The following is a 21,426-nucleotide window of genomic DNA, read 5'->3' on the forward strand; positions in this document are numbered from 1 at the left end:
TCTTGTAGAACCGCTCGAGGCCGCCGTTGAGCATCGTCTCGAGGTTGTCAGCTCGCAGCGTGCTGTACCGACTTGCCATCGTGTCACCTCCTCGATGCGAGTACGGGTCCTGCAGACTGCGGAAGTTGAGTGAGCGGTACACGCCGGGCACCTCTTCGCCAGCATCGTTGGCCTCGGGCTGCAACAAGTTCATCTTGAACTCCGTCGAAGTGGTAGTCGAGAGTCGAGGCAGTTAAAGGTCTCGCGGGGCGTGTGTCGTTCGGCTGGGTAGTCAACCGAACGGGGTCCTCGGCTGGCCGAGGGGAATTCAAGAGTGATAACTGAAGAGCTCTGTGCGCGAGGCAGACATGGAGAAGAGAGGTGTCCTCTGGGAGAGGAGCGTTTTAAAGGACCTTATGGAGGACGATATGTATGGGGATTGGTAATGCCACGCCGATCTTATCGTTGATACTAGCTAAAAGTATCAGAAGAAGTAAAATAGGTCGAATCGTCTGTGAATCGCATGCTACGTTGGATACATGCTTAGCCGCACCAGATGTTCCGATTTGAAACTTCCAAAGTCGCTAGCGCCACGATCGGTCTTACAGCAGGTTGTAATCTAGCCGTTCATATGTGCGCTTCCTGAGGTATATGCGCGGTGTTATTGCTGCTGTCTGCTAACGTACTGACCGTATGTTGCCAGTCCAACCTGAGCTTCACATTTGTTGCACCTGTTTGGTTTGGAAGATACTATCATTGATAACCTCAGATTATCGGTCGGACAACTGACAAATTAATAATCTGTCTGTAGTCCGACGGGGCATAGCTCAGCATGTAGTTCACGCTATTGAGGGTAATACTTTATTATTTGAGTACCACCTTCACTCGCAGTTAACTTGGTTTTCGATATTCATGCTCGAGTGCATAGTCGATTTTTTTAGAATCCTCTTATCCGTTTTTAGAGTTGTTCTTAGTTTTAGCTTTTTTGTTTTTCACCTAGCTCATGTTCATATTTTAAAAATAAAGCCTGAAAGCAATAGCGAACAAAATAATGAGTCACAGCTCGACTCTGGCCTCGATTGTGGCTTTAAGAGACGACAGGACTCTCTGAGACCCTGGTGCCAAGTGCTGCAAAGCGGATCAGCTACGTGTGACCACTGTTTGAAGAAGTCTGAGCCTTCCAGCGCTGCCGACTGAAAGCCAACGTGGCACGGTGTCACCAATCAGATTTGGGAAGAACCAGAGCTTCTCTATTCTAATGAGCAGAATTTACAAAGTTGTTTCCAGAAAGTTCGCAAAGCTTTGGCCTTACTGGCAGCTGTGGTTCAGGTGGACCGAGCAGGCTCAAGGTACCTGCTAGCAGAACATTGTGGCGTGGATCTCGGAACGGAGGGGCAAGAAACGTTTGAAGAACACATTCCGGCTGAATTCGTGCTGTATTTCCTTCAAGACGCAAAGAAATGCCCCAGAGTCTCTCACAAATGATATTGTCAGATTTTGTGGCGTTCATCAACGCGAACACACCAGTTCCGCTTATTTAAAAGCACTAAAGCGAATTGCATCGTCCGACGAACACTTGACGACAACCAAATCCGGATCGACATCGATACTCCAGTTCGAGTGCATTTTTCAATGATGCAACCCGCTTCTTTCGAGTCTTTGTGGGAAGAATTTGAACCACTGAACCAGAGTAGCCACTGGTTCAGTGAAAAATGCGTGGAACAAGAGTGGGAGACACACGGACAAAGTCGGAAGAAACGAAATGTCGAGCCGTGTACTTGAGATGCACTTTTGTGCTAGAACCCATGATCGCAAGTTTCCATGGCACCAAGGTCACACCCGAACTGGCCGAGACAATTCAGGCTTTAGTGCGGGATAATACGTGGTTTTCGAATGTCTCGCTCTGGTTCATGAATTGTCAACCTGAAGAGAACGAATACACGTCACGGACCACAACCGGACAGTTGGTGTCCTCCATCTTCGGGAATACTCGACGCAGTCATAAACTCGCCAACAGCCGCTACTGTCGTGAAGTGGATGAGCATACACTCTCGCTCCACTTTGGATCGGTTATCTTGGAGTGCGATGGATCCACAAATGCGACAACTTCGAGGGCACGGGATCGGCACTCGTGGTTAATCAGAGTACCAAGAAACTGGAAATGCCGCTGGAAATGGACTTGGAGGAGCCGACGACCAGTCAACACTGGTGGAAATGGCTGGCTTACGCTCTGTTCTCGAAACGTGCGCGTGCGTGCTCGGCACTGTAACCTCTAGCGTTTATTCAGATCGGTAGTATGAGTGTAGTAGACATCGAGGCGCTTTCGTCCATCTTAACGTCCGAACACCCGAAGAAGTTTTTTTTGGGTGCAGCTGAGGTACGGTCGATGACGGGGATGCGACAATAAAAGCAGACGCTCTGATTTACTACAAGCTCAACAAACGAGGCCAGCCATCGAGAGGAGCCCAACATTTAACCTTCGAGACGTTGATAAAGTCAGCTCGTATCTTCAGTGACGACGGCAGTAGCGAATGGATAAACGCTCTTGTCCCAGACTACGGTCGATGTTACGTGCAACGCACAGGCTTGGAGCTTCAAGATACGACTGCCGACTCAGCTAGTGGCGTGATGGACCTTAAAATCGAGTTTGTAAAAGACATGGAGTCGATCTTGGATAGCTTGCCGAGTTTCCTGGCGGCAATTGGCTACTTGTTGAAGACTTCCACAATTGATATATCGGAGATCGAGTTCGACGTGAACGAAATCGTCCGACAATTGCCCCAATCTGAAGGAATTGTTGATCTGTGGAGGGAATATGGTGGACATTGTTGCACAGGAAAATTACCGTCCAGCTTTTCAAGCGGGACTACGTGCGCATCTGGACATGCTGCTGGTCAATAAGTCGCTGGAATATCTTGATGTGGTGGTGTCAGTTGGACACCTTATCTACCTAGATGACTTTAGACGCCATCACTTGGAGCTATCATCCAGATATTTGCGTTCCTAACCCCGTGTGTACTGTGTGAAGTGTACTTACGCGATCCACCGGATGGTACGGAAGAGGAACCTGATATACTACCCACTTAAAGTTACAGACCAGTAGAGGGAGCAAACAAAGAGATTGAGATTGGAGCTCCTGTTTGTGTTCTGATTTTGCTTTGATACTAAAAATCAGATACTTGTCTACGCTTCCTGTGCTAGTGACGCTAATTAGTCGAACTCATACAACAAAGCCCAAAATATTGGTATTTTTTGTTCCATTTTCCGGTCCAATTTGCAAAATGCGGTGTACTGCAATAAAGAGCTCGATGAGAATAAGAGATTATGAAATATCCGTACAATCTGTGAAAATTCTACACCACTTTTAGCCAGAGTCCTGTTCTTCTTTGCAAAAACAATGACTGGCTAGTAATGTAATTATGCTTTGCACTCATTCTGTCTAAACGATGTCATAACTCGTTGTTTTAGCAAATCTTGAAAAATAATCCAACATTGATTTACCTACCGTAATCGTCGAATTAACGTTGAATTACCCTTTATTCGAAGAGTTAATGTTGTCTTATAGTGTTTTCGTTGAATGGTGTCGGCAAGCGTACGGCACGGCTTCAAGCTTTGGTCGCGTCAGCGTACGGTGAATCCAAGCCCTTGGCCAATGCAGGCGCTAGGGATGGCGAGGCACGCGCCTTCATCCCTGCCAGCGAAGGTGAGGTTTATGCCACAGAGCTGGAGTGGATCAGAGGCACACTGCACGGACTACAAGTGGGCGTTGGCACGCGCCCACGACTGCATGACCACTGAGCCTGGATGGAGACGCAGGGGAGGTTAGCTCGGCACAATTTGCCTGTTTGCATTTCAATCATTAATAAACTTTCCTCCTTGGAAATAAGCCCCGGGTAAACGCGACAAATGGCTGTAGTAAAAGCGCCAAACCAGCGTCGTACACTCTAACTCTTTCTTAAGCCCGTGCAACTACATTCCAGAAGATGACAATTTCTATCGATATGCGTTGGAGATCGATTGTGCTGACCTACACTCACCGCATTGACCTAAGTGGTGTTGCGTTCGTTGTGGGGGTCTCGACAAGGTCTATTTCTCGTTGAGGTTTACTGTTTCGTCGTAGAGGTAATGTGATGCCGAACACGCGAATTAAAAGGAAGACACGATGGCCGACAGAATCTTCATTAAGTTCGTCGAAGGTGTCGTAGAGAAGCACTCATGCTTCTATATTGAAGAGCTTCATACCTCTATCCAGTCTACATTTCCGTCACTACTAAACGTTTCGACGGCTACTAGATGCCGCGTTCTTCGTTTTGACCTCAGCCTTAACGCAAAGTCTTCACAAACCGAGCCAGAGAGAGCGTTCCCGCTGAAATCGACACTTAATTACCGAATCCATCATTGTGTGAGAAATCAAAGGCAATAGGAGGCTCATACGTCGTTCTACTGCTGCCCAATCTTAACGTGGAGCTGGACTTGCAGTTTGCAATGGCAATCCCATTGTCGTACTATCTGTCACGGAATCTTCAAGACGAAGGCTGAAATCGACGCTGGAACTGCTTCTTCAAGTACAAGCGCGAATTAACACCTTGAACACGGCATCTGTGATTCGCTGTTGGGTGTGCAGTTTGAATGCGTGTTCAAGGTGAAGACTACGTTCAAATTGCACATTCAGCATTACATGTTTGTATAAGAAACACAAGAGCAACTGAGCGGATAGCTCTAACTAGCTTTAGCGCAGACAATTTAGTGAAGCGTCTAAATTCAATCAGATCTCATTTTACCAGCTAACATTTTACCTGCTAACTAGCAAACCAACTGACAGAGTACTGCGAAGGCATCTTGCCTGAGTCCGTCAGTAACCCGACCTCTGCTAAGTGCTACCATATCATAGCGTGACGACACTATTGTGACACTAGCACACGTAGCAAATTAGAAAAGCATCCCGCTTCGAATGAGAATAGACCTTAGCTACTTACCGATTGGCTCGTGAAGGAGAAGGACAATGTGCAGGTAAGCACTTGTTCATGCCTACAAGCTGGGGAAGAAGTAGCCGGGCATAACCTTGTCGCTGTGGTTTTGCGTTGTAGGTGCAGTTTTGCTTTGTCACTGAGTATGATTAGCTTATTTTTAACGGTTCTAGCTTTAGATTCACGACAAAGATTTGTCGTTGTTTTAGAGGCTCTAATTAAAAGCCAAAGTTGATGCAAAACACAATAATTCAAGAAATATTGCAAAAACCAAAATGAATTAAAAAATAAATAAAAAAATAAAGGAGGTACATGTTAGTTGGGTTCAATATTATAACTCAATTAACCGCAACGTTATTGTTTAAATTACAAAACGCATCAATCCGGTTGCTGGAACACGACCTTCGGGTTTAGTGAAGCTCAGTCATGTGTTTAATCCAAAAATCGGATTAGAATTGTTTGATGAAACCAAAAAGTGATTTCACCAAACAATTTACTGTGGTTAACTTTAATTCGCGACGTTTTGTGTAGGTTTTGGAAGGCGCCAACTGTTGAATAAAGCTAAAAAAAAATACAGTTTTCTTAGAAGTATCAAAACTATTAACTGTAAACTTAAAAAAAGAACTGGATATTAGTAAATTATAGATTCTTGAGTCTATCATTTACTAATATCCAGTTTTTTTTGTGAGTATCCGATAGCAAAAATAAAAACTAACCCAGAAACGAGAACTCATTCAACTTGTGCTAACACTGTAAACTCGTCCAATACAGTTTGTCCGATTTCCACTTCAATAAAGAGACGACCGATGTCGTCTTAGCAAACCCTCCCTTGAGTAGGACGGTATATCAGGAGACTGTGGTGTCGGAGGACACGTTGCAGCAGCGGTGGTTTACTTGGTCACCTTGCACGGTACTTGTATTTAAGTAAGTTTTATTATTATTAGCTTTCTTATATAATACATATCTCCGCAGCACGCACAGTGTTTTTTGTGGGACAGGCCCTATTAAACGAGCAAGGGGCCACACAATAGAGAAAGGGGTCCGAATGTTTAAAACTTTTTACACGTGATTTCACTATCAATAAAAGTAGTCGGCATTAATCCCTCTGATGTAATAAATATCTGATCCCGTCGCGAGTTGCTGAGGACCAACTTGGACACAAAGGGGAAACAACACGGTTTCTTAATACGAAATCCAATCACAACAGAACAATCGTCTAAAAAGAGCAAACTCCAGTTACATGTAGCATCGGGCTGCAGGCCATTGGTGAACTTCATGTACAGATGTACATTACACAGACAAGAATTCGCGATCAGGTTGGACGCACAGCCCAAAACGATATCTTTGTCTGGTTGTTTTGGGCTTCGCGCAAGAGCCAGGGGTCCATTTCCGAGAGAAAGGGGTCCGAATCCCAGAAGATACGGTACACAACGGGGAGACCAAGCCAAAGCCAGTCCATGTCGGTAGGTAGTTGTCTTCTTCGTGGCGAGAGACCTGCAAGAAGTGTTTGTACATTTATCCAAGCGCGCTTAAATCAGTCAAATACAACAATCTTCATCATCTGAACACAAAGCACTCGCATAACGACGCCATCACTATTGCAGAAAAAAAGTAAAAGGTAATACATTCAATGCACATACACAAAACACACGCAGCTCTGTTCGTAGCCTAACAACTTCCAGTTTTATCTCTTGAGGTGGCTCACATATTTGAGCGTCAGGTAGATAGCTAGCTGTACCACAGCCCAGATCACAATGAGGCCCACCATGAAGTTATACTTGCGATTCGGTCGGAAATCGTACGTCTCCTCAATGTACTGCGCCACCGTCATGTCCGTGGTCTCGTCTCCTGATGTCACAGCGATGATGTCGTCGTTATCACCGAACTGCACACCCACGAGTGCCGCCAGTGAGTAACTCGATGGCATCAGATATGTAAACCACTTGTAACCGCGCCTCATGGCCGTCCGAGGCAGCAAGTAGCCCGAGAACAGGTTGAACAAACACGACAGCGCACCGACAGCCACGTTCGCCACCTTCTCGTTCGGCATTAACACCGCCATCCATTGGCCAATGTACGTACACGCCGCCGTGTAGAGGTAGAAGACGAACATGAAGAAGATGAAGTCTCCGGCGTTGTCACTCCAGCCCACCAGCCAGTACTCGATCGTCACGAAGAGGATGTTTACTAGAACAAGGTAGGGGATCTCCGCGAAGAACAACGACAAGCTGTAGGGTAGTGGACCGTAGTAATTCGACATGCGTTCGCGGTAGAACACGGCGCGTTCGGCACAAGTGACCTCCAGTACCGTCATCAAATTCACAACTCCGATGAAGTCCATACTGTTGTAGATGAGACCGATGTGCGAGTTGATCTTCTTGACACTACCCGCCGACAACTGGTAGAACGTCGTACCGAAGATGACTGCAAAGATCGGGAACAGGAACATCCGCATGAAGTTATACTGCGGGTTACGCCAGTACGTGAGCTGCTGCTTCTTGGACAATTGGCCGAGTTGGTTCCAGAACCCGGTGGCAATGGGTCTGTAGTTGAGTGTTGAGTGGCGTACGAACTCGTCCGATACCTCGCACAATTCCAATGTACGTTCACGATTCTTGGCGCACAACTCGCTGTTCTTGTACTCGACCGAATAGTCCTTGACGTCACGTCCAATACCAGCACCAATCACCTCCAGCATGTACGTAGCAGGGTTGTACTGCGGTCGGATCTCCTCTGTCCCAGGGATCGAGGCGAAGTACTCGAGCATCTTGACTGAGTCCACGCCGAGATCACCAAAGTACGCAGTGTAGCCACCTTTCTGAAGCAACAACAGGCCGTCGAACAGCTCGAAGATGGAAATACTGGGCTGGTGAATCGTACACAACACTGTGCGACCAGTACGAGCAATGGACTGCACGCCTCGCATCACAATTAGAGCCGAACGAGCGTCCAGACCACTCGTTGGTTCATCCAGGAACAAGATACTGGGGTTCGACACAACCTCCACTCCAATTGTCACGCGTTTCTTCTGCTCCACCGACAGTCGCCCCACCATTTCGCTTGAAATCGACGTTAGTTCAAGTAGATCCAGAGTCTCATGCACCAAGTTCATACGCTCCTCCTCTGTAAAGTTCGGAGGTAATCTTAGGTTAGCCGAGAACACCAATGCCTCGTAGATCGTTGCAGCTTCTGAGTGAATATCCATTTGCTCGCAGTACGCGGTGATACGACTGAAGTTTGCAGGATCCTTCAGCTCGCCATTCACGTAGATCTCACCAACAATGCGGCCACCAGTCTTACGACCAGCAATCACATCCATAAGCGTCGTCTTGCCAGCTCCTGTCGCTCCCATGAGCGCCACCATGCGACCAGGCTCGAAGTGTGCCGTCACCTTCTGCAACAATTGCCTCTCTTCACCTGACGGTAGAGTCACAAAGTAGTCCAGATCCTTGATACACAGATTCGACGGAGTAAACGGGAGGCCTCCACCTTTCGCTCCTGATTGATCGGGTGCGCCAGGAGTCTTGACTTGAACGTACACGTTGTCCTCTTCGGGTGCGTTGTCGGTCATTGCCTTAGGTGTAACTCCTTTGTATTTCTCATACCGGATGAAGTGCAGTGCTAGACCATTAAGTGTCGTGAACACGAAGTAGTAGGCCAACAGCACGATCACACCGAACCAAATGTAGGCCGTGCCTTGAGTGATCGAGAAGCTCTCCAGTAGTGCTTTGCTCTGGGCATCAGTGTAGCGATCACTCGAGAACTCCGACAACATGTTACTGCGCAGTGCCCAGGAGATCGGAGAGAACCAATACATCCAGATCCAGTAGTCTGGGATGAGATCCGCTAGAATGATGTTACCCGAGAACAAGAGGAAGAAGCTCACAGAGATCGAAGCCAGCGCTTGTCCGACTGTAATACTCGGTGACAGAGCACTCAGCATCGTCATGTACGCACTGATAGCGTGCTGGAACGCTACAAGCACCAGGAAGAAGACAATGTACTTCTCGAACGTCCGGGTCAAGCCACTCATGAAGTAGAAGAACGTGCCCAACACGAACGAAACCACCAGGTTGACTGGAATCTGCACCACACTTTCAGCGATAGCGTACGACGTCGTACGGAAGAAGTTGCGCGCTCGCTGCTTGTAGAAAACCTTACGGAGCTGGAACGAGATGGTGATCTGCTGCCACGCTTGACGTTGGAACAGAGCGATACTGAAGAAAATCATACGCAGGTAGTATGTCGAGCTCACGTCGAAGTAGATCATACCCATGACGAGTCCAATAATCAGCGCTTCGGCCAATTTCCCCCATAGCAGCGGTGGGTCTCTCAACCAGATCAACTTTTGTCGGTTCAGCAATAGCATCGTACTGGGGACAAATGCCAGTCCGAACTCGGATTTCTCCTTGGAACGGGCCAGGTTGGCCACACTTTTAGCCTTCTTAAAGTCTTCCGGACTCTCGAACTGGTGCTCGTTAAAGCCTTTGCTGATAGCCTCGTGGGTCTTCCGATAGATGTTCGACTGACAGAAGAGGTTGTTGAAGTCCTCCGATGAAACAGCCAAATCCTTGACCGGAACGCTGCCGTTCGCATAGCGATGGCCTCTTCCGGACGTCACTTCGATCAGGAAATCCGCTGGATCTACTCGAGGTGGACAAGTGAACCCGTGGCCTTCGAAGTACTCCAAAATCTCCGTCCTGGGGCCATGGTACACCATGTATCCCTCATTGATCATCAAGATATCGTCGAACATCTCCACCACCTCGGGAGTCGGTTGCAGTAGTGCGATCACAACTGAACCGCCCAGTGTCTTGCACCACGTTCGCATGGACTTGACGATATCAAATGTAGCAGCACTATCCAGACCCGTGGAGATCTCGTCACACAGGAACAGACTCTGGCCACCGACCAGCACTTCGCCAATAGTGACGCGCTTACGTTCACCACCACTCACACCACGCAGCAGTGCGTCACCCACCACAGTGTCGGCACAGTCTTCCAGACCTAAAATCTGGATGAACAGCTCAGTTCTTAATGCTGCAATGTCCCTCATCTCCTCCGGTTGGTCTTCTGGACGTCCATTCACGCACATATCGGCGAACTTGAACGTCTCGCGGACAGTTAACGTCGGGATGTGGTTGTCTGTCTGATCTACGAGTCCTGCGAGCTTAATGAGGTCGATATCTTCTCCTTTCAACCCGGAATAAAGGATTTCTCCTCCGATTTCGGTCTTTGAATTGTCCTGCAATTTACCGGCCAGTGCCTTCAGGAACGTCGACTTACCGGCGCCAGGGTTGGCCAGGATCAGCGTCATTGAACCCGGTTTGATGATGCCGCTCATCGGGTGCAGCGCGTGCTTGGTGGTCATGGGAACCTTCTCCCACGGCGTGAAGATCGAGGCCAGGTGGGTACCCACAGTGCCGTGGGCACCGACCTCGGCCGGCACCTGCACCGAGAATGAGAGGTTCTCGAAGCGTACTTCGGGAGTCGGGAGCTGCAGGTTGATCTTACGCGACAGGTGGTTGTACTTCTTGTAGAAGCGCTCGAGGCCGCCGTTAAGCATCGTCTCGAGGTCGTCAGCACGCAGTGTACTGTAGTGACTGGCCATCGTGTCGTGGCTGTGCGAGTACGGGTCCTGCAGGCTGCGGAAGTTGAGCGAGCGATACACATCGGGCACTTCTTCGCCCTTGTCGGCCTCAGGCCGCAGCAGCTTCATCTGCCCCTCGTCCGACGCCATTGCTAGACTCTCAGAGTTGTTACAAGCTGGGAAATTTGCTCGGTAGGACGCGAATCGAAGAGTGAGAGGGGGAGAACGAAGGTTAACGTAGTAGAGTCAAGAGTATTAATTCGGTGAGCCCAGCGCTGAGCCTAGTGAAGTTGAACGATCATTGAAGGCGTTGGTCCTATATTGAAAGCAACTGAGCGTTGGCGACGGTTCAAGACATGTGGTGGGTGCTCTGTGGTTTTCTGAGTTTCACAATATTGATCAAGACAATCGATCCAAGCATCATTCCGGTGTAACGGAGCTCTTTGGTTGCCTGAAAGCGTGTAAACCCACCCGACGTATCCTGCACGATGCTTCTGGGAACAAACCTGAACCAGCTTCATTAATTTTTTTTTAAATGTTCGCTACGTGGTCAGTTTGATATCTGATGTGCTATTTCTTGTATCAGCTTTTAGCGGATACATGTAGCAGATGCATTCGCTTTTCAAAGACGCCTTGCAAATTGCTGGCTACGTTGAAGTGAGGATAGCTACACGGCACGTTTTAAGCGTGCGCTTGAACAAAAAGTTAAGCGTGCGCTTTAGGGAGACTTGATTAAAATATACATCTTGTGAGCGCGATGGGCCCCACGTCCTTCCTACAAAGGCAGGGCATTTCCCGGCTGACGTTTTTACAACCTGCACCTAGGGCTGTCATCTTTCGTTGGCGGCACTCCGAGTCGGAGTGCCGCCCACACTGATCCGCTGTCCGTACATGTAACGATACCCCATGCGATTTGCGCTCTTCACGCTATCGGCGCTCAGCCGTCTTCACCGCGGCTGACAAGCGGCTCGTTCTGGCGCTATGGCTCGCTGGATACAACGTATTAACTCACGCGCAAGGCTCGCAGACTGCAGAGTTGCGGTGCAACCGAACGGCGGGTTGGGCTTGTGCTCTACTAGTATTGCACTGGAAGTTGCCGTCTTCAACTACGTGGACCGAACTTCCTGACCAGGCTCGCGTCTTCGCCCTTCCCGGCTCTCGCGTTGTTGCGCCGATCAATCGTGTTTTCACGCAACAACTCGTTCGATTAACGGGGTCTTCTGCAACTTCCAGACTGCAAGTCATGGCGCCAGTGCGTGCAATGTGTAGGTTCTCCTGGTCCTTGTTATCAAGATTCTTGACAGCAGAGTTCTCTACCAACGTACAATCGAAGCTACGTCCAGAAACTCGGGAACGACTATCGAGGCGTTGTTAGCGCTTGTGACACAATAGAGTACCGCAAACCAGAGCCAAAAAGGTACACTGGACAAGGTGACGAGCGCCCAGGTTTGGTCAGATTCTTGCCCAAGCTCTTCAAGATACTTCATGGTATAATACAGTTGGCAAAGCACACTTTGAAGAGGAGCTTACTGGTCAACATGATACCAGCCTCGTTCTCTTGCGCCAGAAACTTCAGACTTGCGACTGAAGTTTGGGACACTGCTTAGCTTTGAAATGCTTTAACGAAGCCACCTGTCCGAACGTCGTGGTCGGTCTGCTGTTGACAAGCAATGCATCACTCAGTGCATCACAGTGATTTTTACAGCGATAAACTCGCTTATGTTCGCGGTGCAACAGAGCAGGTGATTTACATAACTCGCAACCATTTCGAATCTTACAGACCTGAATCGAGCCAGTACGCGGAAAGCCCAAAATTTCGCATGTGAGGTGCCCAATCCAAGCAGATGCTTTCCCGTCACCCAAAATAAACCGGAAAAGATATCATTTTGGGCAAAGAGACCGCGACCGCTCGACGCTACTGTGACAAGCATTGGGCCTCTACCGCGACAGGCACTGACTCACTGGGCAAAGCCTTCCAAAGTAGCTCACGAGCAAATGTTCACCTTCCAGCGACATCTACCAGCACTTCGTTATGTCTGCGAACTTCGCCCGTGTGAAGGAGAACTGCGCTTGGGTACATGCAAACCCTTGCCCGACCGGCGACCAGCTTCGCTGCGGTTTGATTTGCTGAACTGTGACGACGTTGAAGCCATGGTACAGCGAGGGCCGGAACAAGGCCTCGCCGCATTGTTTCTGCCCGCGATCCAGCTGGCATGCTCCACGAACGCCGCCGAAGATGAACTTTACACTGCAAATCCAGCCCTCGCGCGCGGTGCTCCGTTTGACAGGCGATGTAAAATGCGGCAGTGATCAACTAGCGATCTGTCGCTGGCAAGTTTGTTGTGCCCACAACACACTTCGGTGCTCGAGGCTATCTTTTTTGATTCGCGACCTTTCAAAATCGTTTCGAAAACCGTTTCAAATGCCGCTCAATCTCTTGTCCTCTCATTTGCAGATAAAACCGGGACAAGCAAAAATGTCCCGGCGCTGCCCCCGTTTGATAACTGAAGTAATACCTCGCAAACAAGAACCGTATTAATAGTACATGGATACCGGTAGAATAGCATCTTGAAACTCTGAAACAGTTTTACAAAAACAAATACAAAGACGACATCCGATGTATTAATGCGCGACTTTATTTTCTAGCAGATTGAATCGGGGGACTAACGTCATTCGTGCAATAATTCACATGAAAATGAAAAGCCTACTAAAGAATACTATAAATATGAGCGAAACTACTATAGTAGTCAAGTGAGTACTATTACTACGATTAGCGGCTGGTTTACGTCGTTGAATCGCTTTTCCCCTACCCTGTGCCACGTACTGTACCGGCATATCAAATCACATCCCTTGAGAGCCGCAGCCTTCATTCCTGCTGGCCGTGTCCGCATCGGCGCCGACGCCACCCATCGCCTCACTCTTCAATTTGCCTCGGTGGACGCCAAGCCAGCCTTCGCCCTCCATCCGAATCGAAGAGCCCCAGTCCCGACCAAGACGACGTCCGCCATGGCCACGGAGGACAAGAAAAACGAGGCCACGGCCAGCCTACTGCAGCCGGAGGCCAACGACAACGGCGAGGAAGTGCCCCAGGTCTACCGCTCGCTCAACTTCCGCAGTCTGCAGGACCCGTACTCGCACAACCACGACACGATGGCCAGCCACTACAGTACACTGCGTGCCGACGACCTCGAGACGATGCTCAACGGCGGCCTCGAGCGCTTCTACAAGAAGTACAACCACCTGTCGCGTAAGATCAACCTGCAGCTCCCGACTCCCGAAGTACGCTTCGAGAACCTCTCATTCTCGGTGCAGGTGCCGGCCGAGGTCGGTGCCCACGGTACTGTGGGTACCCACCTGGCCTCGATCTTCACGCCGTGGGAGAAGGTTCCCATGACCACCAAGCACGCGCTGCACCCGATGAGCGGCATCATCAAGCCGGGCTCCATGACGCTAATCCTAGCCAACCCTGGTGCCGGTAAGTCGACGTTCCTGAAGGCACTGGCCGGTAAGCTGCAGGACAACAAGCAGACGGAGATCGGAGGAGATATTCTCTACTCCGGTCTGCGTGGCGATGAGATTGACCTGGTGAAGCTTGTCGGCCTCGTCGACCAGACAGACAACCACATCCCGACGTTGACTGTGCGCGAGACGTTCAAGTTCGCCGATATGTGCGTGAACGGCCGCCCCGAAGACCAACCCGAGGAGATGCGCGACATCGCTGCTCTCCGCACGGAGCTGTTCCTGCAGATCCTGGGTCTGGAGAACTGTGCCGACACTGTGGTCGGTGACGCTCTGCTGCGTGGTGTGAGTGGTGGTGAGCGCAAGCGTGTGACTGTCGGTGAAGTGCTGGTCGGTGGCCAGAGTCTGTTCCTGTGTGACGAGATCTCCACGGGTCTGGATAGTGCCGCGACGTTCGACATCATCAAGGCACTTCGCACGTGGTGCAAGACACTGGGTGGGTCGGTCATCGTGGCGCTACTGCAGCCGACGCCTGAGGTGGTGGAGCAGTTCGACGACATTTTGATGGTCAATGAAGGTCACATGGTGTACCACGGCCCTCGTACCGAGATCCTCGACTACTTCCAGGGTCTGGGCTTCACGTGCCCGCCTCGTGTGGATCCGGCCGATTTCCTGATCGAAGTGACGTCTGGCCGTGGCCACAGCTACTCGAACGGCACTGTACCCAACAAGGACCTGGCGGTGACGTCCGAGGACTTCAACAACCTCTTCTGCCAGTCGAGCATCTACCGCAAGACCCACGAGGCCATCAGCAAGGGCTTCAACGAGCACCAGTTCGAGAGTGCAGAGGACTTCAAGAAGGCCAAGAGTGTGGCCAACCTGGCCCGTTCCAAGGAGAAATCCGAGTTCGGACTGGCCTTCGTGCCCAGTACTCTACTCCTGCTGAACCGTCAAAAGCTCATCTGGCTGCGTGATCCCCCGCTTCTGTGGGGTAAGGTGATCGAAGCCATCATCGTCGGTCTTGTGCTCGGTATGATCTACTTCGACGTGAGCTCGACATACTACCTGCGTATGATTTTCTTCAGTATCGCTCTGTTCCAGCGTCAAGCGTGGCAACAGATCACCATCTCGTTCCAGCTCCGTAAGGTTTTCTACAAGCAGCGCCCGCGTAACTTCTTCCGTACGACGTCGTACGCTATAGCTGAGAGTGTGGTGCAGATTCCAGTCAACCTGGTTGTTTCGTTCATCCTGGGCACGTTCTTCTACTTCATGAGTGGCTTGACCCGGACGTTCGAGAAGTACATCGTCTTCTTCATCGTGCTCGTGGCCTTCCAGCATGCTATCAGTGCGTACATGACGATGCTGAGCTCTCTGTCGCCCAGTATCACGGTTGGTCAGGCTCTGGCTTCGATCTCTGTGAGCTTCTTCCTGTTGTTCTCGGGTAACATTATCCTGGCCGACCTGATCCCGGACTACTGGATCTGGATGTACTGGTTCTCTCCGGTGTCTTGGGCTCTGCGCAGTAACATGCTGTCGGAGTTCTCGAGTGACCGCTACACGCCTGTGGAAAGCGCTTCACTACTGGACAGCTTCTCGATCTCGGAAGGCACGGAGTTCATCTGGTTCGGTATCATCGTCCTCATCGCGTACTACTTCCTGTTCACGACGCTCAACGGCATGGCTCTGCACTACATTCGCTACGAGAAGTACAAGGGTGTGAGTGTCAAGCCCCTGACGGACAACGCTCCGGACGAAGACAACGTGTACGTTGAGGTGGCTACGCCTGGTGCTGCTGACGGAGCTAACAAGGGTCGCAACAGCGGCGGTCTGCCGTTCACGCCCTCGAACCTGTGTATCAAGGATCTGGAGTACTTTGTGACGCTGCCTTCGGGTGAGGAGAAGCAGCTTCTGCGTGGCATCACGGCTCACTTCGAGCCTGGCCGCATGGTGGCTCTTATGGGTGCTACTGGAGCCGGTAAGACGACGCTTATGGATGTGATTGCTGGTCGTAAGACTGGTGGCCGCATTGTTGGTGACATTATCGTGAACGGTGAGCCGAAGAACCCGGCCAACTTCAGCCGTATCACGGCGTACTGCGAGCAGATGGACATTCACTCTGAAGCTGCGACGATCTTGGAGGCTCTGGTGTTCTCAGCCAACCTGCGTCTTCCCCCGAACTTCACCAAGGAGCAGCGTATGAACCTGGTGCACGAGACTTTGGACCTACTGGAGCTGACGTCGATTTCCGGTGCGATGGTTGGCGGCCTATCCGTCGAGCAGAAGAAGCGTGTGACGATCGGTGTGGAGGTGGTGGCCAACCCCAGTATCTTGTTCCTGGACGAGCCCACGAGTGGTCTGGACGCTCGCTCGGCTCTGATTGTGATGCGCGGTGTGCAATCGATTGCTCGCACTGGCCGTACGGTGCTGTGTACTATTCACCAGCCCAGTATTTCCATCTTCGAGCTGTTCGATGGTCTTTTGCTGCTCCAGCGTGGTGGTTACACTGCCTACTTCGGTGACCTCGGTGTGGACTCGGTCAAGATGCTCGAGTACTTTGCCTCGATCCCCGGCACGATGGAGATCCGCCCGCAGTACAACCCTGCTACCTACATGCTTGAAGTGATTGGCGCTGGTATCGGCCGTGACGTCAAGGACTATTCGGTTGAGTACAAGAACAGCGAGCTGTACAAGTCGAACCGCGAGCGTACGCTGAAGCTGGCTGAAGTGTCCAGCGACTTTGTGTGCCACTCGACTCTGAACTACACGCCGATCGCCACGGGCTTCTTGAACCAGCTGAAGGAGCTGGCAAAGAAGCAGCAACTCACGTACTGGCGCAACCCGCAGTACAACTTCATGCGTATGTTCCTGTTCCCGTTGTTCGGTGTCATCTTCGGTACGACCTTCTACCAGCTCGAGGCTGACAGCGTCAAGCGCATCAACTCGCACATCGGTCTCATCTACAACAGTATGGACTTCATCGGTGTCATCAATTTGATGACGGTGCTGGAAGTGACGTGCGCTGAGCGTGCTGTGTTCTACCGTGAGCGCATGTCGAACTACTACGGTCCGCTGCCCTACAGTCTGTCGCTGTGGTTCGCTGAAGTGCCCTACCTAATCATCGTGATCGTGCTGTTCGTGACGATCGAGTACTGGCTGGTTGGCTGGAGTGACAACGGAGGCGACTTCATCTTCTTCATGTTCGTCTTCTACCTCTACACGTCGGCTTGTACCTACGTGGGTCAGTGGATGTCGGCTTTGATGCCGAACGAGAAGGTGGCGAACGTGGCTGTCGGTGCTCTGTCGTGTTTGTTCAACCTGTTCTCGGGCTACTTGCTGCCGCGTCCGGCCATGAAGGCTGGCTACAAGTGGTTCACGTACCTGATGCCGTCGAGCTACTCGCTGTCAGCGCTTGTTGGTGTGCAGTTCGGTGAGGTGCAGGACATTATCTCTGTCACGGAGGGCGGTGTCACGACGGACATGACGGTGGCGCAGTACATCGAGGATACGTACGACTTCCGACCGAACCGCAAGTACAACTTCATGGTTGGCCTCCTGGTGATCTGGGCTGTGCTGCAGGTGGCAATCTACCTCACGTTCAAGTACGTGAGCCACCTCAAGAGATAAGCGGCGATCGTTGGAGCCAAACGTTGCTGCGGTGGCGCAACGTAAGATTGATGAGTAGCTGCGAATGATAGCGGCTGTGTGCATGAACTTTGCTTTTGAAAGTAGATCTGTTTGATTTTACACTTGTTGGATTTTTTTTTTGTTTGCGTCGCGCGGAACGTGTAAGAGCATCTGCAATTTTTTTACGCGTGAGGCTACGAGAGTTGCCGCCTGCAAAGTTCGCAAGCAACAATGCTAAAATGCTGCCAAATTGCAATGTTTGTTACTGGAAAGTTGCAAAAGATACAACCTACCAAGTTGATAACCAAAATACCGTAGCCTGTAAACGAACACTGTTTTGGGCACAACATCATTTTTTTTTATCATATTGCGATATTCGGAATAGTAAGAATCACTCGTGATGCTAATCGAGATGAGGATGAATAAAGACTCTTACTTCAGCTTGCATTAGAAAAAAAATACAATTATACGTTTCTGGTCCTCAGCATGTCTTATCGTTGTTTGTTCCAACTGTGTCCTACGATTAGATCTCAAACGGGGATCATGGGTTACATTTACATTTACACTCCAGAAATAAAGCGACAACGTTGTGGTTACATATTCATGCACAGAGAACGACGGTGAAAATAATCTCTATCCGAAAAACACTCATACCAATAAAAAAAAGTATTATTTCAAGTCTACGCTCCTGGAAAATCCGCCCCGTTGTCTGACTGGTTGAAAACTGATATGTCTGTACAAAACGACTCATAAAGTACAAATATTATACGAATCCTTCGAAACTTTTGAGTCGCACAAAATGGGCACTTTGACGGATTTTGATTATGAGAATATACATTTAAAAATGTACAGAACGCCCAAGTGCATATGTATGTTCATATATACAACCATTGTATTCACGTCGAGTGTGCGCGTACGATAATGTACTATACTGAACTACAAAACAATGCACAAGGCTTTCTCAGGAGCAAACTTTTCTGTACTGGTTTGTTATTCCTATTGCTCATGGTATTTGATTACGAACAGCAGTTGTTCCGAAACCTGTACGTAATATACTACTTTAGTAGTCGTCCCGTAAACGCGTCTACTAGACGCCTTACGAGACACAAATTATGGAGCTCGAGCTAACGATCAATATGCTGCAGGAAAACACAATCAACATGCCATATATTAATACTTCTCAGTTTTTCCTGTTCATGAGAATAAGTGACTTCACGTACCGGGCTACGGGATAATGCGCGTGCGCAATATTTGCTCCACCTGATAAAAAGCACCTATGAAGCCTTATTTTTGATGTTAAAGTTCAAAGGACAAGCTAGTGGCTCTCATGTGCGTTTCCCATATTACTAACCGTAGATGGCACGGAGTGGACATTTACTGTACGTCTTTGAGTCTTTTGCCAGTGATTGCCAATCGCTGATTGCGACCTCAATGCATCCAAAATGATCCCATATATCGCTCCGACTACCATCTGAAGCAATTGAATACGAAGTCGTATAAAAACCGATATGGTGTATTCAATAGTTTAGCCGGGAAGCCATTTTTCGGCACATCGAAAGTGTAGTTTGAAACACCTGATGTGCTTCGATCCCAACTGAGAGCCTGCGCGAATGCTGTGAAGCACATTCCGCATCATGCTAGCATTTATTTAACAAGCATAGGTGCTGAACCGCAATGCACGACGTGATGTCAACGCACTCACCTGATCGGAATGGGAACCCATCTCACATTGTATTCACAACTGTTTCCTACTGCATTATACTTAAGTACAAGCCAGAGTCTAGTTAAGCGACAATATCCCCCTAATTCATTCCCGTATTCTCCAGATCGAGATGAAGCAACGAGTTTTCGTCGCGACACTTTTCGCAACACTGGTCGTTTGCACTGCTGTAACCATCGATCATGACAAAGTTCAGGCATTTCCTCAACCTGAACCAGTCACCGCCTCTGAAAAAACTGCCATCAAGTTCAAGCCTCGACTGTATACTCCACGACACGTCTGCGTTCCATATCCTGCCGTAAATGCTGCAGGAGAAGTCAGTGGCGGACTCAAGGGTACGAATGGAAATGACGCGTGCAAGTACTCCATTCAGGGCTCCCAGGTTTACGGTCGAGCTGGATGGTACAGGGATTTGTGGGCCATCATGTACACTTGGTACTTCCCGAAAGGCTTTTTTGCAGACTTCGCGTCAAAGCGCCACGACTGGCAGAACGTTGTTGTGTGGATTAACAATCCCGACTTGGAGTGGCCCAAGATCGTCGGAGTTTCCATGTCCAATGTCGACTCTGAGTATACCACTAAGCTCGAGATGATGGCATATTATTTTTCTGGTTACCGAATGGAGGGTACGAGGGGCTACCGTAGGAGCATTTACGGCTCTGCCACATCCCTCCGATTTGCATACGAGATGATACTGACCTCTCCGTATTTGGATTTCGCCGATGAGGATGGCGAGTATCAGAGCTTGATTATGTGGGAACAGCTCACGGATGCGGCTCGTGCTGCTTTAAATGATAGTAGCAACTTTGAGGAAAGAGAGATCCCGTTCAGTGACGAGCACTACATGGATCACCTTGAGATGGCGTGGCCTCTTTAGTTTTAAACCTCTACCTGCGATATCGTAAGATGTTGACTGGTCTCACGGTCTGCTTCTGCAAAATCTAATACTACTGTAGAGATTCCTTAGCTTCTGGTAAAATCCTGCTCAACTTTGAAAACTACCTGTGTGGCCATGTTCACTGACGATGAAGGGGGTAGTCCAGAGCCGAATGTGATTCAGGATAATCTGAAAAAAGTTGTTGATAGTAAAGTCTGTGCAACTATTTCTAATAAGGGAGATTGCCAATTTAGTAGCCTCGCTACTTGCTGTACTACCAATGCTGGCAATGTATCCATCCTGTTGAAGATTTGCCAAAACGAAAACAGCCGGGTTTTGTTGAGAATTCTCTGGATTTTATACCCAGAGTTTTAGCAGAGGTGCGACGCTGCCTAAAAAAAAACTCTCTTCTTTATTTCTAATACTAAGAAAAAAGGCTTGGACTCTCTTTGTTTCGGCGTTTTACTGTATGACTCGATATGCCTGTGATATCAGCGAGTCACACGAATTTACTAAGCCAAAGTGGTGCTATTCCCTTTGAATTTAGGTGGGCTGTCTAGAGATGTAATTTCTTCACCATACAAAGGTTGTCATAATTACCTCCTATAATAAATTTCTTCTACACACTTAGAATTACCCATGTAAATGTTGCTTGTGTCGGCCAGGAGCAACATTCATTACCCAATAACCCAGTGAATGTTACCCCAAACAATTAGGGCTAAATAAAAAATTTGATTGACTCTTCGGGTTTTGCTTAAACCGAAGAGTGAGCTTGTTTATGGTGGATCTAAAAACTTAAATTCAAATCTCGTCCACAGGCACTACCGATGGTTACCATCTCCGGAAGGTAAAAAAAAAACAGCGTGGATCCTAGAAAAAACGAAATTCAAAACACGATCGCATGGTAGTACCGATGTCCCTACATTTGGCGCCTCCTTTTCGTTGGTGGTAGAGCAATGGACGTCTCAATCTCTTCCGGATCTGGCTCGCCTCCCGGTTGCTTCGCTTTTGCTACCGTGAATTCTGGTCAATCATATAGATATTTTCTTAAACTGTGGTGCTGGCACAATACGGAGTTGGTCCTCGTTACGACTGTGAATTCTGGCCATGCAAGCATCCTACTGGAAATTCTAGCACTTAGATATTCCTTAGCTTTGGTGCTGGCGTAATACGGAGTTGGTCCTCGTTACGACTGTGAATTCTGGCCATG

At 49.3% G+C, this 21,426-nt stretch overlaps 5 protein-coding genes across 5 annotated transcripts; 4 read left to right on the plus strand and 1 right to left on the minus strand.

Moving 5' to 3' along the window:
• Positions 1-1,621: 1,621 nt before the first annotated feature.
• Positions 1,622-3,777, plus strand: PPTG_10587 (hypothetical protein; the record flags this gene model as incomplete). The annotated part of the gene is made up of 7 exons (XM_008905966.1): positions 1,622-2,059; positions 2,125-2,222; positions 2,289-2,356; positions 2,413-2,745; positions 2,816-2,872; positions 2,944-3,031; positions 3,545-3,777. The coding sequence occupies exons 1-7, from the start codon at positions 1,692-1,694 to the stop codon at positions 3,775-3,777; spliced, it is 1,245 nt and encodes a 414-aa protein (XP_008904214.1). The 5' UTR covers positions 1,622-1,691.
• Positions 3,778-6,557: 2,780 nt separating this feature from the next.
• Positions 6,558-10,878, minus strand: PPTG_10588 (hypothetical protein). Its single transcript, XM_008905967.1, has one exon. The coding sequence runs from the start codon at positions 10,684-10,686 to the stop codon at positions 6,631-6,633; it is 4,056 nt and encodes a 1,351-aa protein (XP_008904215.1). The 5' UTR covers positions 10,687-10,878; the 3' UTR covers positions 6,558-6,630.
• Positions 10,879-11,289: 411 nt separating this feature from the next.
• PPTG_10589 (hypothetical protein) lies at positions 11,290-13,154 on the plus strand. The gene has a single exon (XM_008905968.1). The coding sequence runs from the start codon at positions 12,532-12,534 to the stop codon at positions 12,844-12,846; it is 315 nt and encodes a 104-aa protein (XP_008904216.1). The 5' UTR covers positions 11,290-12,531; the 3' UTR covers positions 12,847-13,154.
• Positions 13,155-13,382: 228 nt separating this feature from the next.
• Positions 13,383-17,960, plus strand: PPTG_10590 (hypothetical protein). The gene has a single exon (XM_008905969.1). It carries the CDS (start codon positions 13,543-13,545, stop codon positions 17,617-17,619), a length of 4,077 nt encoding a protein of 1,358 aa, XP_008904217.1. The 5' UTR covers positions 13,383-13,542; the 3' UTR covers positions 17,620-17,960.
• A 1,491-nt stretch (positions 17,961-19,451) lies between these two features.
• On the plus strand, positions 19,452-20,216 carry PPTG_10591 (hypothetical protein; the record flags this gene model as incomplete). Its single annotated transcript, XM_008905970.1, has 1 exon — positions 19,452-20,216. The coding sequence occupies one exon, from the start codon at positions 19,452-19,454 to the stop codon at positions 20,214-20,216; it is 765 nt and encodes a 254-aa protein (XP_008904218.1).
• Between the last annotated feature and the right edge of the window lie 1,210 nt (positions 20,217-21,426).

This window comes from Phytophthora parasitica (genome assembly GCF_000247585.1).
Source record: "Phytophthora parasitica INRA-310 unplaced genomic scaffold supercont2.22, whole genome shotgun sequence".
Taxonomy (NCBI): Eukaryota; Oomycota; class Peronosporomycetes; order Peronosporales; family Peronosporaceae; genus Phytophthora; species Phytophthora nicotianae.